General features: G+C 32.3%; 1 protein-coding gene across 16 annotated transcripts in view; it reads left to right on the top strand.

Annotated features, from left to right (window-relative positions):
* LOC126763544 (CUGBP Elav-like family member 4) overlaps nucleotides 1-23,950 on the top strand; it is a 955,905-nt gene that overhangs the window by 723,778 nt on the left and 208,177 nt on the right. For 9 of the 16 annotated variants that reach the window (XM_050481138.1, XM_050481135.1, XM_050481132.1 and 6 more), the window contains one exon: nucleotides 23,091-23,225. The exons of 3 other annotated variants lie outside the window; for them this stretch is intronic. In XM_050481138.1, the coding sequence (XP_050337095.1) occupies nucleotides 23,091-23,225 (135 nt within the window). Of the gene's footprint in view, nucleotides 1-5,427; nucleotides 6,175-23,090; nucleotides 23,226-23,950 lie in introns of those variants that run through there. 4 more of the 16 variants (XM_050481134.1, XM_050481139.1, XM_050481146.1 and 1 more) reach the window with 3 other exon arrangements.

Here is a 23,950-nt window from a genome sequence, read left to right as displayed (position 1 = left end):
CATAGCTAAATTGACTCAACTCATCATGCTGATCATTTATATATGTATTTTATAGGCTATCTGGGCATAAGGGTACAGTTCACTGCAATACTGATAATTACGCCCCTTAAGATATGCAATAGTAATCATCTATTTGAAAGTTTCTTTAAAAAATCTATTTAATCTTGCGCTTCATATAACTTGCCAAACAAATAGTACATAAAATGAGAACTATATATAAAGACAATCGTTCCACAATCTCCGCTATTTTAATTTAATTTGTGTGGTTAACAGGCATTTGCGTGTATGTGTGCCAGAATGACAGTGCATGAAAGAAACATCAAACCAAATACGCTGTCAGCAAGCAGCCCAACATACAATCAATCAACTCAAGCCAACTAACAAACAGCACACACACACACACACAGAGAAGAGTGGATTTTCGAAGACATATAAATTTGCACCCTATATTATTCATATATGCAACCACACATAGACATGCCATGTATTAGAAAATCGTTGTTGTGCAGCATAACGGCACTCATGTCTTGCTGTTATGTGGTTTAGTGCAAGTTCCTGTCTGCGACAGCACATGTGTGGGTCTGTGTACATTTTGCAATTAATTGAACTTTACTGCTGTGACGCGCCAACACCAGCGCGCACTCTTACGTCACACTCCGCCACGATAAAAAACAAAATCAAGCAACACTCTAGCGGGCAACATGGCAAGCAGCCGTGCCAGCAACAGCAGTAGTGGCAACGTCAGCGGCAACGCCAGCAATTGCGGTGTTGCCACGTCTCCGTTATTGACATGTCTCGCTTGCTTTCGCCAGCATTAGTTATTGTTGTATAATATATTGTAGTTGCCTTGCGCCTTTAGCTGTGCACTTCATTCTAATAACATATGTGTCTGTTGGTTTAGTGGCGCTCACCGCCGTCTCTCCACCTGCGGTTAGTGTAGTCATCAATTGTCGGCAGCGCCAACGCCAGCGCGCCAATATAGCACATTGAAGTTGCCGTTGCCGTCTGTTGCCGCAATTGTTACTTACAACAGCCACATCAACGCCTCTCGCCACAAAACACAATCAAAACGTTGAATTGCAAGCCTGGCTTTTGCTGGTTGCTTAAAAATGGCAAATAGAAAATTTATAAAAAATAAAAATAAGAAGTGTGGCGAAAAATAGTTATCTTTGCCTGCCATGTGTTGCAGCAATTTACTGCGAATTTGCTGCTCATCATTTTGTTGCCATTTTTTGTTTGCAAATTGCCACTGAAACCGCGCTCCTCTACATTCGATCGTTCGCAGCTTTGTAGAAAGAAAATATAAAAAAACAATAAGAACAAAAGTTCTACCAAGTGGCTTAGTTAACTTGAACGTTGGCTTTGTTATTTCAACGCGACAAAAAAAGCAGAAAAGTGTTTTAGAAGAGAGCTGAAAGCATAAAAATGCTTATAATTCTGGTCTGCTTACAAATCTTAGATACATTATAGTAATCCTCACCCAACTTACAAGGAAAAATGTAACTGTGCACGGTCTTGTAAACATTATTTGAATTAATAAAGCAAAAATACCTAATTATAGTCAAAAGAATACTCCAAATTATAGTCAAAAATATGCCCCAAATTATAGTCAAAGCTATACCCAAAAGTATAGTCAAAAGTATTCCCAAAATTTTAGTCAAAAGTATACTCCAAATTATAGTCAAAAGTATGCCCAAAGTATTGTCAAAAGTACCATATACCCAAAATTCATGGACCCTACATTTCCATACCAAAAGTACCTTAGATCACCTAAGTCCCAACTTAAGTACTCCGTCAAAGATTAAAGCATCGAAAAGATTGATACTTTAACAATTTTAGAGCTATCAGCGCTCAGAGCTACATAAAAGCTCATACGAAGCTAAGCTCTAACATCAAATAAGTTTGACAGCTTCAAAAAACAAAAATATAGCACCACATATCTTAAAAGGATAAACGATGTAGTTGCTACTTGAATTAAAAAAACAAAAAAAACCTTAAAGTATACCCAAAAATTACCAACTCAATGTTTTACTGCTAATAGTAGACCTCGTAAGGCACAACTTAACTACTTCATCAAAGAATCAAGCCTTGGAAAGAACGCTACGTGGTTATTTGCTACATAAAAGCTCTCACGAACCTCATCTTTAATCTCCAATAGGTCAAAGCGTTTAAAAAAAATTTAATATACGAAAATACAACCGTTAAATTAAGACAAACAGTCTAATTACTAACCAATTGCTACCCAAAAGTATACCCAAAAATTGCCGATTCCACGGTTTACTGCCAGAAGTAGAGCACGTAAAGTACAACATACTCGTCCAAACCACGCAAAATTTTCTGCTTCTTTTTCATTAACGCTAACAATTCAGCAGCTCTTCAAATGAAGCTTGAAAAATGATGGACCGTTAGAAAAATATTACAACAATAGCAATGCTTGCTTTCTCTTCTATCTTCAATATTTTAATTTCCGAAAATTTCAGCGAAAATATCCGCAATCAATTACAACAACGCTCATAACTATTTCTACACAAATATTTTGATTAAATTAGCAGCAACAAAAGCAAAGTATCTCATATAACTGTTGAATGTGTGGCTTGTGTAATTCGCGCTGGTATGTGGCGGCAATGAATTTCGCTGAATCGACAGCAATTTCCAAAGACAGAGGTAATTGCATTGGAATTTCATAAGTGACAGGGCTGTAAAGCAAGCGCCTCTAAGTTCAAAGAGCTGCAATATTATTGGCATTTTCAAGAATCTCTTGTCTTATGAGATGTGGGGGAGCAGTTGAGGTAACAAATATGTTTACGAAGATATTTAAGCTGCTATATATTTGTATTATTTTAATCACACTGTAGAAAAACGTCATAGATATCAAAACTCCGAGGTATAGTTATGAAAATTAAATACCTAGAGCTTTGGGGAGAATAGCATGACAAAATTTTCTCTTAAACTGTCCTGCATTGAATTATAAAAAGAAAATTAATTATAATAAATTCATTCTAAAGAATATATTGTGTATCTTATAATTTATTTATACCATCATATATGTAAATATATATATATATTTACGTATTATTAAATTTATATAAAAATCTATGAATTATTAAATTTTTCTTTAAATCTAACTAATCAAATAATACATATACAGTTATTGTGCTTTTATCGCTTTATCCCACTTAGCTTCTAACCCACATATATGTATTTATATGAGTGTTGTTCTGGTTTGATTGTATTAATTAAGAAAACGGTTTGTTTCAAAAATAATATAATCAAAACAAAATAAAAAATCTGTATTATTGTAGAAAAATATAAAAATATGAAACAAATCAACCACAAAAAAAATATTTATTTCGAAAATCGAAAAAAGGAAAAAATTTTATATTTTACCGAGTTCAATTAGTTTTTATTATTATTTTATTGTTATTGAATGTTGTTGTTAATTGATGTTGTGCGTAAGACAAAGAAATAAACACAGCTCAAAAGAATGACTAGATATGACTATTGAAATATCAAAAAAAAACAAAATAATTAAAAAAGATTTAAAATAAATTTAAAAAAATAAAGGAAATTTTCTTGTTGCACAAACCAATTTTTTTTAATCAAACGAAATGTAAGAAATAAAATTATCACATAATTAAAAAAAATTACAAAATTCGAAATCCTTAAGCATATGTTTTCTAAATTTCTAAAAATTGGTATATCACATTTTTCAAAATTTTCAATATTATTACTTTTTAAAACAATTTTAATAATGAATATTTGATTTAAAAAAAATTAAAAAAAAAAAACAAGTTAATTAAAAATTTCAAAAAAAAATTAATTCAAAAATTCATAAAAATATTACAATTAAAAAAATATTATTTAAAAACTAAACAAAAAATTTTATTAAAAAATCTAGAGCACTAAAAACTTCTAATTTTAAAAATATTTTTAAATACAAAAGTTTCTACAAAATAAATTTACCCGCTAAAAGATTTCGAAAGAAAATCAGGAAATCCAAAAACATTTTTAAATATTAAAACTATTTTTGAATACAAAAGATTTGGACATAACTTACTCGTTGAATCATACAAAAAAAAAATTAATCGTTGAATTTCCCACAACTTTCACAAAAAAATTTTAACGAGTAAATTTTCCAAAACATAAAAACAAATTTAGTCGCTAAATTTAACAAAATAAATTTATTCGTCGGATTTTCCAAAACTTTCAAGAAAACTACTTCCTGAATTTTAGAAAAAAATTACTTCCTGAATTTTACAAGAAAAATTTACTCGCCGAATTTTCAAATACTTTGAAAAAAATTTACTCGCTGAATTTTCAAAAAACTACTTCCTGAATTTTACAAAAAAAAATTGAGTCGCTGAATTTTCAAAAACTTTGAAAAAAATTTACTCGCTGAATTTTCAAAAAAAAATTACACGCTGAGTTTTCCAAAGAAAGTTTACTCGTCCAATTTTCCAAAACTTTCTAAAAAAAAAACTTTCTAAAAGTTTATACAAAAAAAAAATTACTGGTTGAATTTTCCAAAACTTTTAACAAAAAAAATTAAGTCGCTGATTTTTCCAAAATTGTATTCAAAAATTTGCCTTCCCACCTTTTACATTGCATTAATTGTTTTGATAAATGTTGTGCGTGTTATCACAATATTTCAAGTTATTAAAAGTACTATATCTTTTAACTCGTTAATTGTTAAACACTACACGTTGAACATTTTTTAATCGTTACTCGTTAAACGTTAATGTGTTTTCTTTCACGTTACTCGTTAGTCGTTCGTTAACATGTTGCCGTTATGTCGCATCAAATGTTTATTGCGTAAACATTTACAATTACAACAACATCAACAACAATAATATTTATAAATTATTTTTTTTTCTTCTTCTTTTCTCTTCTTTTTCATTCTTGTATATGAAACCGAACCGTACGAATTTTAAAACGACAGCTTATCAATTAAACAACTGCTACAACGCCAACCGCACACAGGATGTCCAATGTAACAACAATGCCAGCAACGCTGCCGCATCAGCTCAGCGCGCCTGCGCAACAATGGCACTGTAAATACCAAGGCAAACGAACGTAAAGCGCCACTAAACACAAAGTGATAGATTGCATAAGCAAAAGTGTGTAACAAATTGACAGTTTTGTGCGAAAAATGGCAAATGATTAAAATTGCTAAATAAAAATTAAAAAATTAAAAACAAATTAATTAAAAATATTATATAAAAAAAAATAATAATTACAAAACTGTAATCCATACGTCCAACGCTTACAAAAAGTAATAAAAATAAAAGATTTCAAAAATAATAAACTAAAAATTTATTTGAAATAGCAAAATTAACGAAATTTGTTAAAATTTCTTGCTCATAGCACGCATAGCAAATAATTTATATAAGTAAATAAATTTAAAAAAAAATTACTAAAATATATTTGTGCATACACAAAACTCTTAGCGCCAATTGCAACTGCTTAGCTTTTCCTATACACTTGTGGTGATCGAACGTTTCAATTAATATACTCACTTATACATAATTTAGCTGTAAAAATTCAACGCGAAATTTGTAGTTTTAAACGCGTGCCTATTGTAACTCACACTTTGGTGATAACGCAAAAGTCACTTGATATTATTAGCAAATAAAATTCATAAAAAAAGCAAGTAATGCTTACAAAAATTTAAAAGCACACACAATTTGAAACTCACACGTCCGCTGATGTTACAAAAACATACCTTAATTACGCAAAAAATTAATAAATATTTTTAATTAAAATTTAAAATGAATATTAATGCAAATATTAATTAACAATTAATTGAAATATTAAATAAACATTGCATTCATTTTAAATATCAAGTAAATTTAATAATTGAAGTTTCAAATATCTTAAAAACAAAAAATTAGAAATTTCTTAAAACCAATTAGCAAACTACCAACCATAAATACAGGGATAACGATTGAATTAAAAAAACAAAAAATACATAATAAACAAAATAAAAATATTTAAATATTTCATGGCTTATATAAAATAGTTAAACTTTAAATAATTAAAAAAACACAACAATCAAATCCAAACAACATTACATACTTAATAATAATATAAGTTCTATTAGCAAATAACACTTAAAAAATCCAAAAACTGGACTCTAAAGAGCGCGGTTACCAAGGTTTCTATTCAAATAAAAAAGTAAGCAAATCATATATAATCTCTAAAACCACTATATATAGCAATATGCTTCCACATATATAAATTACTCATTTATTACAGCTCCCAATTTCATAAAATATTATTTCTTACCATTACTTACAGTTAAACAACTTAAATAGCGCCAAAACAAGAACAGCGAACATCAAATTAGCTTCAGATTATGTATTTTGCATATACATTGTGACAAAAAAAAGCACCCGGAAATTGTAAATAATATGTATATTATTTAATTATTCATTATTATTTATTTTGTCGCCTTCAAATGAATCCCCACCAGATGTAATACTCTTACGTAAACGATTTTTCCGTTCCTTGAAGCACTTTTCATAAGAACTTGTTGAGATAGCCTTCTGCTCCTTCTGCGAATTTTGTCTTACATCTTCCATCGACTGAAAACGGTTTCCACGGAGCGGCAATTTCAGTTTGGGGATCAAGAAAAAACCGCCGTAGCCAAATCTGGTAAATACGGTGGTTGATCAATGATATTCATTACTTTTTTGGCTTTAAATTCGGTAACAATCGTGGCTCGATGTGCTGGTGCATTATTATCGTATAAAAACCATGAATTGTTCTTCCACAATTTCTCAATACGGTCTGTCTCTCCGGAAAAATGCATGATGCACCAAGCCACGAATATCCAAAGAAACAATAAGCAGCACCATGATTTTTGAGCTCTATCGTGATTTTTTTGGCTTCGGCTGGCTCCATTTCGATAATTTTTAACTTCTTTGCATGTCAAACTTATAACTCCATGTCTCATCGGCGGATATAATGCTCTCCCTGTATGGCGAATGGAAATTTGAACGATCAAGCATGTGCAAAGAGACCTGTTTAAGGCACTCTTTTTGAAAAAAAGACGAGTCTCATACCTAAAATATGCAATAAATTAATTCGAACAGACTCGCGAGAGATGTCGAGCCCTTGTGCCATCTCTCTGACTTGCTTGACGATTTTCAAGCACCATGTCCTTCACTTTTTTAATATTCTGAACAGTTAAGGTACTCGAAGGACGTCCAGAATGAGGCATGTCTTCAACGATATATCGACCGTCTTTTAAGGCTTTGTACCACTCGTAGCTTGTGTTTTTAATAAATATAAATCACGGCAAGCCCTTTCCAACATTCGCAATGATTCCGCACATGACATTTGGTTATAAATACTAAATTTGAGACGAATTCTTTGTTTGATATTTTTATCCATACTAAAAATCGCAATGTACTGCTGAGGTGTACTGACTTAAGCAGCTGTTAACAAACTTAGCAAAATACATTTTTTTTAATATCGCACTCGAGCAATTTAGTTACAATTTCCGTAAGCATTTTTGTCACAATGTTAATAAGTTAATTTCACCTAAACGTAGTCTCCTTGAAATAAAATTCTTTTATTAGAAAAATTGGTTGATCCTAGGGTATACTTTTAGCAATGGAAACAAATTTATTTAGGAAAAAATTATTTTAAATATATTTATTAGTATTTATATGTATATATATAGATACTATTGTAATATAAATTTCGGTTAAATAATTCTAAATTTACTTTCGGTTGTTTTTAAAATGGAAAATGTTTTAAATTTATTAATATTAAAGCAATTATTCGTCATTTAAATTGATTGCGCCTAAATGTATGTTTCTAAATTTTGCAGTTTAGTATAATTATTCTTAAATGCGTACTTCTATGGATATAAAAATATATATATAAGAAATCGATTGAGTCTAAATGGAAATTGGTTGACCCTAGGGTATACTTTTAGCAATGGAAACAAATTTATTTAGGAAAAAATTATTTTAAATATATTTATTAGTATTTATATGTATATATATAGATACTATTGTAATATAAATTTCGGTTAAATAATTCTAAATTTACTTTCGGTTGTTTTTAAAATGGAAAATGTTTTAAATTTATTAATATTAAAGCACTTATTCGTCATTTGACTTGATTGCGCCTAAATGTATGCTTCTAAATTTTGCTGTTTAATATAATTATTCTCAAATGCGTACTTCTATGGATATAAAAATATATATGTAAGAAATCGATTGAGTCTAAATGAATACTTCTAGCTATGAAAACTTTTTTATTTAAAAAATTTCAACACGAAAATTTGCCAAGTTAGTTTACATGCGGCTTCTAATTCTAGTTTCTATTATTTTTCAAAAACCTAAGCTCATTTTCTTGAATGTTACTGTATTGCGCCTAAATGTATACTTCTCAAAATAAAATAAATTATCAAATTTACTGTGTCAGTGCTTTGGAAGACGAAGAAATAATGTCTAAACGCATTTCTTCCTTAGCTATATAATACTTATTTTAATAATTTTTATAAATGATGTACGACAACTAAACTGTACTAATAACAATTTTGTTTTTTTTTCAATTTCAGGTAAGTTTCTTTGCACTCATTCAATAAAATCTCAAAACTGTAAGTAATTGGTTTGTATTAAAAATAATATATTATTCTGGAGACTATGCCAGATAACAATCCATCATAAGAACTATGATCTTTGTATATACTTCTGCTATAACCAGGTCTAAACTTTATTGTAAGACAATAATTAAAGCAGAAAAGCTCAAGTTAATTGTTAGACATTAATCAGTACGGGCACGGAAGCTTACTAAATAGGGTGCCAAAATTTTATACAACAACATTGTCTAAAAAATAGAAATTTGGAAGCAATCGGCTTAAAAACATAATAGTACTTTCAATGCCACCGGCTGTAGACTAACGAACATAGAATACTGCAATTTTGCATTATTTTTCATATAACAACAAATATCAGGAAACCAGATTGACGAGTGGATTCGGAACTCATATGTTTGCATGATTTTTCAACATATGTTCAATAATAAAAAATATGTAGGAACCAGAAGAATTTTTGTAGTATAATTATACTTTAAAAGTACAATGTATAATATTGTATATAATTTATATATCATATATATTATATTTTATATTATATATATTATATACATAATTGTTTACATTGGTTTTCCACATTTTTCCACATTTAAGTTAGTGCTCCCCTAACGCTCCAAGAAAAATTTCCAAGCCACTCCACACATACATATACACATACAGCAATGCAACCCCCACCAGCAGCGGTAGGAAACACTCACCTGCCAACCAATAAAATTACGTTGATCCCTGACGCGTCACAACTTAAATTTATTTGACATTCCAAGAGCTGCTCATTGCTGGCAGAAGATTTACGCCCGTTTCAGCACAAAAACCGTTAAACACACACACACACAAACCAACACACGCAAGTACTGGCAGTATAAATTCTCATTTGCACTGAGCTCTTCTTTACAATTGGCATTTTTTACATTTTTATGCGCGTCAATGTCACTTTTATGGCCCCAACAGAGCTAAGGAAATCTTTAAAAAGCATAAAAATATATTTGAAAGCAAGTAAAAAATCCAAAAACAAATAATAATAAAAGTGCATTACCTGCTTAGCGACGGACCAACACAATTTAACCTGCTGCGACAGACAGTGGCAAGCAATGGAAAGAAAGCAAACAATTATGAGCATAAACCAGCTATGGTCGCTGTAAAAGTTGACTGTCACCAGGGGCTTTGGTAAGCCATTGGGTCATAAAAATTGCAACGCAGCATTATGTTGCATGCGGCTTGGTGACAGTGTTGCATGGTGGTCGTATCGAAATACGTTGGTTAGTTAGGAAGTTTTTTAAGAGAACTTTTGAGACTTTCTTGACATTCTATAATCCAAAATTTGAAAAAAATTTCAAAAGTGTGATCACATGGAAGTTTTGTGTGAATTTAGTGTTTTAAAACCAAAGTGATAACTTGTTCTCAAGAGAAATATAGCATTTTCTACTAAAACTGAAGTAGACGCTTATTTTCGTCGCTGAAAGTTTTGATTTTGTAATTCTCAGACAGCTTATGAACTTTAATCCATAAATGTTTTCGGCTTTGTAGCATTTATTTTAATAAAAAATTATTTTTAATGAAATATTTAAGCACTTTTTTTTTACTAATTACAAAATCTTTCTACAAGCCGACCAAGCAAATCAAATGTTTCGAATATCATCTAATTATTTTTAACCTATCTTTACTACCCTTCGCAACTGGCAGGCACGTCTCTTAAAGTCGCTAATGGCAGTCAGTCAGTCTAACTAATTTGCGTACAATACTAATGAACTAATTTTACACTTGTCTGACGGCTATACACACCAAAGGAAAAACGTCTTTTGTACCGCACAGCCGCCTACAAAAACACCGCAGACGCTATAGACTCTATTTAACTCAAGCCTACAAATTTTCGAAGACTAACGAGTGAACCAAAAGACTCCGAACGCATAAAGATACCCAAAGGACTAGCGATTTGAGTAAATGAGTGCGTGTAAAGCGCAAAGTTCGCAAATGCGCCTCGAAGTATGCTAAACAGCGGTCAGGTTGAAAGACAGTCGTCATTGTGCTTTGAGGCATTGTACTAAGGTGGCAACAAAGGCAATTTTCTTGACTCTTTATGCTGCGCATATACTGCTTGGTAGCTTTTATATACTTATACAAAAGTAATTCCTACCGCTTCCGACAGCAAGTGCAGGCTATGAAATATCACAAATCATATATTTTATAAGTCGCCTTGATGCAAAGGCATTTATTTGTAGAAATTTCAACTGTCATTCAGCGTTGCTTTAAAGCAACTGACAAGCAACCGTCATGAATTCACACTTTACTCCTAAAAGTATGCTGCTCTGCGTATATTTATTTAATTTCTTGCAAGGAGTTTGAGTAACCTTAAGTTTGTCGCTCTGGTGGCTGCCAACTTTTTGACAATTGTCTCTCAAAACAATTGCGCTCAAAGGTCCTTTGGGGGCACGCGCACCGCAACAAACGCACGCACACAAAGAGTGTGAAAGATCGAGCACGGGGGAGCGCCAAATGATAAAGGGCAGCTCATTTAGCTGCATAGCTGTTGAAAGGAGTTAAGTACAGACTGCGCTTACGTCCTCAGCAGTGTGACAGCCTGGCGTTGGAGGAGAGGTATAGTGGGCGTAGAGCGACGTCTGCGTTTTGCAGCGAGTCAGGCAGTCAGCCTAGTGCTATAGACATGGCATGCGGCTTGGTATTCAGCTAATAAACGCCTAAATGGCTGAAAAGGGTTTAAGTAAATGTCTGTACAATGCGTTCCCCTTTACCGCCAACGTGCAAGGCTTTTAAGTAAGTGTTGCTACGTTGCTCGGGGACAAATGCGAATGAGCTGCTTACTTTGTTAAGGAATTTGCAGGCAACGTAAGGAATTTCGACAATGTAAGTGAAATAGTAGAAATAATAGGAAATGGCGACGTTAGAAAAATATTTTTACGGCATTTATATAAGTGTTCTTGTAAAAATATTTCCTTAAAATTTTTGAACCGAAAAATTTAGAAAATTTTGTGTCCAGCAACTTAAATTTCAAGCTTTATTCAATTGATATTCGTACTACTGTTGCTAGTATGCTCACTCTCTTTAAAAATAATATAATAACTTTAACTGCAAAAATTTCCATCAACACTTTTGCGGTTTCCGCAAAATTGCCTTGCATTTAATTACTGAAATTACAAATTAATTTCATAGCTTACCTCACTACTACACTACAAACAACTTATATAACCGTTAACCAGCAATGAAAGCAAAAAAGTCCGAAAAATGCTCACTTAATCTTAACCAACAGCACTGATTGCCTGCCTTCGTTGCATACTTACAGGTTTCAACGCATACACTTGCACGCTTGTAAGCCTGTGTGCAATTGCATTTGCCTGCGCTTGACTTTAACCGCAAGCTTTTAACCACATTTCAATTAATCAACCGCAAATTTCTGAAACATGCGTGTTTGTTATTAAAATTTCATTTATGTCGCAAGCAGGCGCCATAACTAATATATTAGATATTAAATGCGAAAGCACACACACGTACGCCTGCAACACACATGCACAGAGTTTTGCCACAAAAACTTCATTTATGTGCAGCTACAGTTTCATGTGTGTCTCTTGTGTGTAAGGCTACGTCTTCAGCTTCTTCTTGGCTTCTCAATCACAGTTGTGGCAAATGCTTGGTCTTGCTGTTGACAGCACAGAAATTACAGCAAATGTAGGAATACAAGGATTTGTTGCAAATAGATACATATATTAGTTGGTTAAATGCATGCATATTCATAATATAGATGTGTATAGGTATGCATTCCTGTACTATAGTTTTACAATTGGAAGCAGTTGGTGCTAAATGTGTATATATTCAGAAATATTCAAATATGACTGCTTTTGTGAGTAACCAGAGGTCTTGTGAATGCCAGAAATTATCGAAGAGCTATATTATTTAGTCATGCATTACTTATTCTTTTCTTATTCCATATATTATATATAAATTATATTTTTTTCGAAATTTTTCTTTCACTTAAAATGGTCAAATCTTTCACCTAACTTCAGCTCAAATTATACATACATAAATACACTTTTGATATCATGAATAGATATCTTAAACTGGTAGGTTTTCACCTACTATCAGAATCGTGTGGCCACCTATATGCCACATTTGTATATTATTTCTGGCACGAATTTAGTGAACAAATTTGTGAAAATGTCAAATAGTAATTATGATCAGAATGGTAAGCCGAATGACGTGGCGGGTCCCAAACCCAGCGCACAACCCTATGTAGGGGGTGTTTCGCCTTCTCACTGCTTGAACCATGTGTAAAAGAATCGTTTCTGGCCACTCCCAAGTGAATGGCGATCAGAGAACTTTCCTCACTTGCGTGAACTTCTACACATGACTCCATCCTCCAATTAAGAAGAAGAAGTATATACAATTTCGTAACCTTATTAGTCGATCCTTGCCTTTCTGCCTTCTGATATTGAGAACCCAAATTGTGGACAAGTCGCGTTAAACTAGCAGTGGGCAAGAATTCCTGCAGTCTTTGACTATGTTGGAATTAATAGTAGTACTTCCGCTTAGAAGATGCTGGCTGAGTCTGGTAGGCGTATAAAAAGAGAGATGTTGTGATCATTGGAGCTCCAGTTTATTTTAGATCCGTCGGTATGGATAGAGGGCGTAACCTACTACCTTAATTTACTTCACCAGTCAGATCTTCTCTCTGGAGCCTGACTCGAAAGTGATATTGATCGGAATACTAAAATGACAGTGAAGTGACAGCCACATATCGGACTGGACAAACAAAAACTACTTATAAACATTTGCGCCTTAAACTAGGCAACGCTACATAAAAAACAGGTTAATTAGAAACACACTGCGGAGGTTACACGTGCCATTAGCGACTGATTTTCAAAAACGAGTTTGCAAATATAACTCGCTTTTAGTACTGACCGAAAATTAATCAAATTTAGTAGTGTGAGTGCTATTGTTGTATAAGGAAAACAGCAACAACTAAATAGAGGCATAACTGACTAATAAAAATAGCTATTAAAAGCAATAGCAATTAGCAGTAAAAACAAACAATTAGAAATTAAGCAGCAGCAGGCATTTATATATACACTTATAGACATCATACTCACATTTAGCCATATGCATACACACACATAGACCTATGCATATATATACATACATGAATAAGGGTGTATTTGTTAATAATAATGCGTATAATGGAATTTTGAAAATATTGCTTAAATACCATGCAATGTGTATTTGTGTGCGTGACACTCAAATTTACTACCAAAATTAATCGTGCGTTTCAAACTGTCATACGCTTGCTCTACTTTATGTTGCACTCATATATATGTATGTATATACAAACACACTACAACTACAACACTGAGTTATGTTTTATAATCACATTTATGCGCACTGTTGATTGCCATCAAATTTCGATTTCTGCATTTTCCTCCAGCCAAATATGACGCACTCACTAATTATCTATTTGCTGCTCGCAGCAGCCTTTGCTTGTTTATGTTTTGAACATTTATTTTGTTTTTACTGTCGAAATCTGTTTTTCCAATTAGTTGTGCGTCGGTTGGTGTGCGTTGTGCGTGCGAATTTTGCTGTATTTAAATATCTGTGTATTTGTTGAAAATCAATTACGCTAATGTCAATGCTTGTCATTATAATTATAAGTGAAAATATTTCACTTTTTGGCCATGCAATTATAAAAGCAAATTAAAATTAATGGCAATACTGGCGCACAGTGAATAAGTGTTTGTATTTCTCTTTCATAAAACTTGTTTACGTGCACAGAATTATTGCAATTGTGAAAGAAAGCAAGTGACAGCAAATGAAACAAGAGAACAAAATAAATTATTTGAATTTATTAGACAACTTTCAATTAAATATTTATAGCTGAAGAGTTATGTGAATTATATGTATGTATAATAAGATTTTTATAAATAAGATTTTTGGAAAAACTAATAAAATAAAAATATCGGGTGAATACAACAGATCTAACACAATAAATACCCAATTTCTAAGTAATTTATATACATTATTTAGTAATCTATCAGCGTAAATATCGCATTTCTAATCACTATATGTACCGAGTCATACAGAGATCTGCACAAAAATGCAGATATTTCAGTAGCCTGATGGGTCAATTTACATTTATTATGTGCTATTGTGTTCCGATCTGAACAATATTTTCGGAGATAGTAGACATGCTTTGGGCAGTAATCTGCGCCGAATTTCGTGAAGATGTCTGCTCATATAAAATAGCGTTCCATACAAAGCCTTGAATTTAACCGTTCAGTTTGTATGGCAGCTATATGCTATATTTGTCCGCTCTGCACATATTTCTCGGAAAGTATATTAATCGCTTGGATTATTATCTATGCCAAATTTCACACAGATACCATGTGAAATAAAGAAGTTTTCCTTACAAGAACTTAACTCCCTAATGTTCAGTTTATATGGCGGCTATATACGTTGATGATTCTATTATGGCAATTTTGACAGATAAGCATTTTTTCAAATACATCATGCTAACCAAATATATTCTCTTAGGGTATAAAAGTATTTATAAGTACCATTTAAAGGGGCCAGTTTTGGTCAAATATGACCTAGAGTGTATAAAGAGTATATTCGAAGACAACAGCTCACGGATGATAACATTTTTTTCATTTTGAAATTTACTTTGATCTTTTAAATGTAGTTTTGTATATCTTGAAGCATACTTTTTGGCTTCGATCGCAAATAACATTTAAAACAAAAAATTAAACATGACTTTTCAAGGTTTCCGACGTTTCTTTTTGGCTGTAACAAACATGGTATCAACAAAATATACCCTTTTTAGGATATAAAAATATGTATCAATACCATTTAAAGAAGTCTGTCTAAGTCAAATTTAACTGTGAGTGTTTAAAGAGTAAATTCGACTACAAGAGCTCATGTATGATAACATTTTATTCACTTTGCAACTAACTTTTAACTTTTTAATGTCGTTTTGCATACTTTGAGGCATACTTTTTGGCTTCAGTCGCAAATAACGTTTAAAACTCCTCTAGTTAAAGCTATCATGTGTAAGCGTTAATCTACGCGTTAATAAATGACACTAAACATTCATATAGTAATAAAGAAACACCTATTTGAGCACCCTTTATCTAGCACATTCTCATTTATTACTTCGTTTCTCATTCAAAACACATTTGAAATTATTTTTACCTCAACTACTAATCTCATGTACCGTCATTAAATGCCAATTTACATGTCAATGTGCACAGACGTCTGCACACAAAGGCAATAAAGTGGCCGAAGGGCTGCACACTATTACATATGTGGAAAGCGAAAACCATTAGCTTTTTACCTGCCAGCTAAAGCAAAGACAACAAATGACTACCATGAAAAAGCTCACGGTGAGAGTACCAGCATTTAAAATACAATTACACAACTGACATTTTAGTGAGGTTGTCCAGAGAATCTTTTGCCGCTGAGCCTGCCTTTTTCTGGAACGAATTGAAAATCGTGCATAAAACAGAAAAGTCAAAATTGCGCCAGACAATTAGCAACTGTCTGCAGTTAACTCATTTTTATAACAAAAAAAGTTGCAAAACAGGGATCTAAGTTCTATGAAAAAAATGTTGGCTGAAGCCTGCAACAGAAAAGTCATAAGCAAAGTAAAAAATTGCTGCCACAAACAGCGGCATAGACACAAATTATAAAACGGCATTGGAAAGAGTTAACACAAGGGCTGGTGTTTGTGTAGCATACCACTAGGCGCTTGAGCGCACCTGGTCATTTCATGTGGTTAGCAATTTCTGAACGCTTTTGCACATTTGCTGATTTTTTTTTTTACTATTTGTTGCAAGCTATTTTTACTTTTTGACGGACCGTAGAGACGAAAAGGCAAAAATTGCCGCTTAGGCTTTAACATAGCATGCCAGCACATAGAAAAAAAATTAAAATAAGTTGTAGCTAACTAAAGCGTCAGCTAAAATAACCATTGCTGTTGTTACAAGCTGCTGACCGCCTTTGCTGCACCGGATAATTGCGCTGGCGGCTGTAGTAAAAGCAATAAAGAAATTGAAAAGGAGCTACTGTATATTTTAACATTCTCTAGCACATACATAAGCAATATGATGTGTCATAAGTGACTAGGCAGGCAGCATGCAGTTAACAGTCAGCTAGCAGCTGCCCTCGGCTCGCTGTCCTCAAAAAAATATATTAAGCATTTTTTGCTGAATTTCAACACTTGCTCCAGCATTAAACCAACACATTCATACATATGTGCCCTGTGTGAGTGTTGTAAGACTATTCGCCAGCTCAACATTGAGCAATCAGACCGTGACTGCTGCACATTCCATGCTGTAACTACACGGTGACTTTATATTTGCCAAATGGCGCGCCTCACGTGGCACTAAAGGAGCCACTTAGCTTGTCTGTATGTGCCTAATGGGCTTTATTATTATAGCGATTTCCTGCCTTACTTGTTTTATACTTGAAAGGTTGAAAAACTTGAAAATAAGTGAGGAAAAATATATTTTTATAAAAGAAGATGCTGACCAAAGCAGGCTATCTGCTCAGTATGATCGACTTAGTCACGGCTTTCATTAAGAAAATTAACTGACTACGCCTTAAAAGACTTTATATTTTACCATAAGTTAGCCAACAATACTAAAAAATATCAAAATATGTAAAAATCTCTAAAAATAAGTGTTTTATGGCTGCACTTATTTTGCTCAGCACTATGCTACAGCTTATATACAAACATGTTTGTCTTTTATTAAACTGCTTATATCGAAAAAGTGCATACCACGCTGCAAAATTAACCTCAAATTTGTTCAATTCAACCAACGCGCCTTTGTCTATGCTACAAAATTCATACAAACATCATTTAAAGCCATTTAAAGCGCTACTAACGACCTTCAACATGTTCTAGGTCTCTATTTATGTGCAAATGTGTCAAGATTTGTAATTAGCAGCAAGCAGGTGCAACACATAAGCATTTAAGCGCTAACACATATACACAATTTTATTCGTGAACACACACATTTGCTACAAACAACAGCCAATAATTGTATAAAAACAGCTTGCTTGCCACTTTGCTTGCACAAAATTTCATGCAATTTTATTTTTACTTTTATTGCTTTTAATTTTAGTGCGACGAAGAAGAAGATTGCCTGCAACAAGCAAGCACACACAAACACACGCTGTTGCTTTGTGCGCAATTACTCCTTGGTGCGCCATCTGTTGCCAATGAAGCTATTGTCTGTAAGTTTTACGCCACATATGTATAAATATTCAAGAGACCCAATGGTCTACTCGGCGCTCGAGTTGAATTGCTGAGCAGTCGTGCACAATTATATATACAAATGCCTGTGTTACACCCATTATGCATGTGTGTGTGTGCATATTTGATATGTGTGTAGTTTCCTTTTCGTAGCTGGCCGAGCCAAATGAAAAGTACTCTGGCTATTATTAGCTTAACTACAGCAATATGTCCTTCAACAGCGCACACACAACCAGACGCTTATCCACACATACATATAAAAGCGCTCACACATTTGCCTCATGTGTATTGCTATATCACGCACACATTTACGCAGACAATCAGCCAGTTTAATGTTAAAAGTTTGGTCATATTAAGTATCAGCAAGGAAGTATGCACTTCCAAAAGGAGTTCATACACTTAACTCGAATGTTGGCAGGCAAGTTAGCTCTGCAAGTTCAGTCTTGGGTAAGCAGTTTGCTACAATTTGTGGCAGCGCCACTGTTGCTCCTTTGTCTTTGTTCCAATTCTTTCATATTTTTTTTTTTGCTACATCTTTGCTTTGTTATTTTTGCATGTTGCGCCTGCGGCTGTATCACGGTAATTTTATACTAAATACTGACAGCTACGCTTGTGCATATACAGTTACATGTGTGTGTGTGTGGCAAGTATCCTTTTGTTGCTCATTACAGCTCACAATTGCTCTCGGTAATATCTGACGCTATCTAAGCACTCATTTTATAACAAATTCGCAGCTGCGGGGCAAACGCTGTACATGCTCGTACATTTATGTATAGAAATGTATACGTTTTCATACTCTTTCATGCTTTTTAGTAACAGCTTGATAGCACTTTCTGCTTCTACTTATATCACTGGCTACTTATACAATCCTTTCAATGCAATCTTGATATTATAATCAAAAATGTTTCCAAAAAACGTGTACAATAACTAGTAATTAATTGAGATAATTAAGTATTTTCTAAAGAAATTCTTTTTCAGTTGAATTTTTGAATTGTAAATCCTTATAATCTGAACATTTATTTCAGACTTTGAGGTTTATCAAAAAACGCTATCAAAATAGGAGTGATGCGCGGTTGAATATTTTCAATAACGTAAATGTAATGACTACTTTTCTTGCTCCAGCATCTTCTTAAACATCTAAAGAATCTATTCCTTAATACAGAACCTTAAACCCGACTTAAGTTAAATAGTTTTAGTGGTATTATTGAGTAGTAAATTCTAAACTGACTTCAGAGTGTTATGTGTCAGGAACTGTGTCGACAGTTTCAGATGCACAACTAAAGAGTTTAACCTAACCTATTAAGTACTTTTCAGGCCCCTAGCACTTCGTAAATATCTAAAGCGAATGCTTGAAAGTCATATCTGAATACAAAATCTTAAACTCGAGTTAGATGTGCCAACCGAAAGTGCACTAAATATAAAATATTTAACTCAGCGCTCGCAACATACATAAACACAAAACCTCAAACTCTAGTATTAGGCTTCTGAAGTCAACGCTAGTCAATAGTTTCAACACGAAATCTCAAACTCGGGTCGGTGGCAACACGTAATACGAAACTTCAAAAGGAGTTATTGAAATGATTTTGTTAAACTCAGCGCATTCAACACGCTTAAACTCTAAACTTCAACTCGAGTTATTGAGAGTTTCTCAAAGTCAGCTGTTGCAACACACAAAACTAAACCTCAAACTGGAGTTAGTGCAGTGGGTTTATTAAACTTCATAGTTCACAGGGTTCATAGAAATTAGTTTGTTAAACTCGACGCTTTCAACACCTATAAACGCGGAACCCCGAATTCGTGTTTAAATTGTCTTATATAAAATAAAAAAAAAAAAATAATAAAAATATAATATTCTACATAATCGAATAAATTCAGAGCTAGCCTTCCGTTCTTTGACATGCCACATGGTTATCTATATTATCCGAATTATTTTGGTCCTTTGTTTTTTCTTCTCTCTCTTCACTGATCGGCAACACTAAAACCACACCAAACCGCCGTGTTTTCTGGATGAAATGGCAGCTCATGAATCTCCGTCCCAAATGTGGCAATTTTGCTTGTTTAGGTACCCTTTGAGCCAGAAGTAGGCCTCATCGCAGAACTAAATTTGGCTCGCAATTGTCAGATCTACTTGGAACCTTTAAAGAGCTCGCTCTATAGGCCAAGCGGTGTCACTTGAGAAGGTCGAGCAGCTTCAGCTCTTGCAGAAGCTGTATTTTGTACTAAAACAATAAATGACACTTTCTGTGCTATTTCTTCAACATTACCTCTCGGATTTCAAAATATTTATAAATTTTACTCACGCCAAAATGTATGCTACAGGTTTTCCTAACCACTAAACGTAACTAGTACTTCTAAATATGTAAATGACTGCAAAGCTAGCTTTGCTCATATCAAATATATCAAAAATATATTCTAAACATATGTATACTTTTTTTCACACATTTTCCCTCAATGCAAACTGAAAGTGCTTAATAACCTTTAGTATTTATAAAATTTGCCACAAAATATTAGACACATTACTTATGATATCACTATTATTTTTGCCATATATATTTATTAAAATCTCAACAGCATATTAGCGCCGATAAATCAAGCAGCTAAGCCAGCAGGTACATATGTATATCATTTGATTTATAAAGAATTGTGCGATTTTTAAGTAGTGGCTATGACTGAAAGTTTTATATAAATGTATACGTATTGTAATTTTTCGTATCGCTGTGCGTATGTATGTGTGGTCGCATTTTTATTGAGTATTCGTAAAACTTATTCGTAAGTATATTATTATTTTTAGGTAAACTATATAAAATAAAAAAAATATAGTATTAAAGTTACATAAAGTTTAGGCAAACACATTGGCTGAAAACTTTCGATACCAAGCAGATTCAAAACAAGCTATGAAGTGCAATAAACAAATTGCTGAAATTGCCACAAAAAACGTTAACTAATTACAGCGAATTTAAGAAGTCCAAAAAATTAAATCTACCTTAAATTACAACAACAATCAAACAATTTTAGTACAAATTCAAATAGACATGTGTGTCGATTCGTTAATTTGTATTTTGTGTAAAAATTGTACTTCTTTGCATTCATTGCGCCTAAAAGCATATTTCAAAAATGTTTCCAATAGCTTTCTTGTCTATGTGTGTCGAAAATTTTCAATTTAATCGTTAATTATGCATCAAAAATGTGTTTTGTCTACTTTTGTAAAAATATGTGTTACATTAATTTGGCTTCCAAATTTTGTACTTATTCCAAAAAATTTTCCCCTTTTACATTTAGCCTAAAAGCATATATGTACACTGGTGTTTAAAACTAGTAGCATATATATGAAAAATGTACTTCTTTGCAATCATTGCGCTTCAAAGTATGCTGCAAAAATATGCTCAATAGGTTTTTGCCTACTTCTGGGAGTAATATTTTGTACTAGTGTTACATAAACTTGTGCTCTAATTCAAAAGTTTCTACTTTATTCAAAAACTTTCATTCCCTGTGCCTAAATATATTCTACAAAAATACGTTCAATAACTTTATTGCCTACTTTGAAGCGAAATTATATATGCCAGTGCTATACAAGCAAGTTTTCGAAACTAAAGTTGTTTTCTTATGTGCATTCCTAGTTGTTTCGAATCTGCTTAGCCCAAATTATTTTTAACAAAACCCCCAAAAGCTCTCTATTAAAATAATTGCCACTTTAAATGCTAAAACAAAGTTTTATAGAGTAAAACTTTAAGCACAAAACAAACATTTAGATAAACATTTATTCAAAATTTTTACTAAAGTTACAATTTTTGTCTTTTCTTCTTTTTCTTCCTTTTTTTGCTCTACCAACTCCAACTCAACTACATAAAAACTGAAAAAAATACAAAAAATAAAAAAAATATATGAAAAATAAAAAAAATAAAAAAAAATAAAAATGCTGTAAATCGTACAACAAAAATTGGCACAATTTCCTTACAAAAATCAAAATTTCCCCCACCAACAAAAACAAAAAAAAAATTGTGAAAATATTACTTGCGTGCTGAACACGTGCAAACTTCCACAACTTCCTCTCGCTCTACTAACAAATCAAAATTATTTTGCATACTGCTGCTTTCTGCTGGAATTTCGTATAAATACTTTTTTCAATTCTTTTTTTATTTTGTGCATAATTCGAAAATATAAAAATTCGCGTTTCACATCTAACTGTTTCTTGTTTTATAATATATATTTTTTTGTTTGATTTTTTTTATTTATTTTTTTGAACTCTTTTTTCTCTTTTTTACATTCAATCATAAAACTCGCTACTTGAATTGCTTGAAAAATTAAAAAAATTAAAAATTCAAACTGAAATTTTTTTTGGTTTCCTTTTCGCAATAAAATAAAATTGTACTCAAATGTGAAACAAATTAAACAACAAATGAAAAACCCATAAACTTTTAATGCAAATACTATTTTTAAATAAATGTTGTAACGTTTTCTTATTACAAATACAAAAAAAAAAAACAAATTTTAAATATTCCAAATATATTTAAATGTTGTAATGTTTTGTACTTTGGCGCTCGTTTCAATGTGCATTCGTTGCGTTCGTTCGTTATATCGTTGCATTTGTTACATTTTATATACATGCATATAATTTGCTCTTAACTCGTTTGTCTACTTAATGGGAATACAACCTTCATTATATTTATTGAAAATTTTTTATTTTAAAATATTTTACAATATTTTACCTATCATCCCTTATTTGACATATTTTACAATTTTTCTGTTTCTCTGCTACCACTACGTTGCTTTTTTCGGTAATTTATATTAATTTTAATGCTCCACTACTTTGTGGCCGCGCCGCATATTTTCTCCAACCCTTTTTCGTGCATACCACTAAATCTCCATGAACACCTTATTCTTTTACCACCGTTATGTTACCCATAAACTACTTGCTCCATATTATTTTGCTAATATTGAAATATTTTGTAACTCCTTGTACTCATAATTTGTATTTCTTTCTTTTTTCTTTTTTTCTGGTTTCTTTAATTACTCCCAACCGCAATAAAACCCTTTCCTCAAACAAAAAATTAAATAAATTAAAATGTATGCGTTCACCTTGTACTCCCTTATCCGATCACTCCATACGCCCACACCCAACCACATCCACTCCCACCCAACGCTCCGCCGCTATCCATCGTATATTTGTGCCTTTTTGTATGGACTGCTACTTATCTGCGTAACGTCGGCTATCGTAAATATATTTAGAGCATTTAGATCGCAAACTGTTCGTTGGTATGCTAAGCAAGCAACAAACCGAAGAGGATGTTAGACAAATATTCAGCCCTTTTGGCAGCATAGAAGAGTGCACCATATTGCGTGGTCCGGAAGGCGCCAGCAAAGGTGAGTACAAACGATTTTTGCAAATTTTCTTGTATTTCCTTGATCTATGTGTGTAATTGTAATTTGTTAGTTAAACATTTATAGTTAAATGAAGTAAGTATATAAAATTTATAAAATGTCATAGACATAATTTTTAAAAATTGTGATGCAAAAAAAATTAAAAAATGATATTAATGAAAAACCCTGAATGAACTTAATATCAAAATATCGACAAATTAATATTATACTCGAAAATTACGACTTGAATGTGAAGGAATAATTTGACAGTGAAGAAGCTGACTGATTGATACAAATACTATTATCGATAGCAGTGAAATCAAAATATATTTTTAAGCTTTCACTATTCAGAGCTTTGATCTGTTTGAGCTCTCACTATTAATAAAAGCTTTCATGTTATTTGAGTTCTGATCTCTCACTACGTTAATACTCAATTTACTTACTTCTATCAAAACTATTTTTTTACAAATTCTATTATCGATAACAACCAAGTCGGAATTTATTTTTGAACTTTAATTTTTTAAAGTTTTCATGCTTTTGAGCTTTCTCCACAATAATACTGTCGGTAGGCGCAAATATTCAACTTATTCGAAAAAAAAAATTTTAGAAAGAGCTTTCAATTTTTTTTAATTATTATAAAGCGTTCATCTTTTTGAGCTTTCACTATAGTTTTAGAATAGAATTTATTTACTAATTGCTACCAATAATACTATCGATAACAATTAAAA

This window comes from Bactrocera neohumeralis, chromosome 6, assembly GCF_024586455.1.
Source record: "Bactrocera neohumeralis isolate Rockhampton chromosome 6, APGP_CSIRO_Bneo_wtdbg2-racon-allhic-juicebox.fasta_v2, whole genome shotgun sequence".
Taxonomy (NCBI): Eukaryota; Metazoa; Arthropoda; class Insecta; order Diptera; family Tephritidae; genus Bactrocera; species Bactrocera neohumeralis.
The sequence above is the reverse complement of the archived record's forward strand: the minus strand, read 5'-3'. Positions and strand labels throughout refer to the sequence as shown.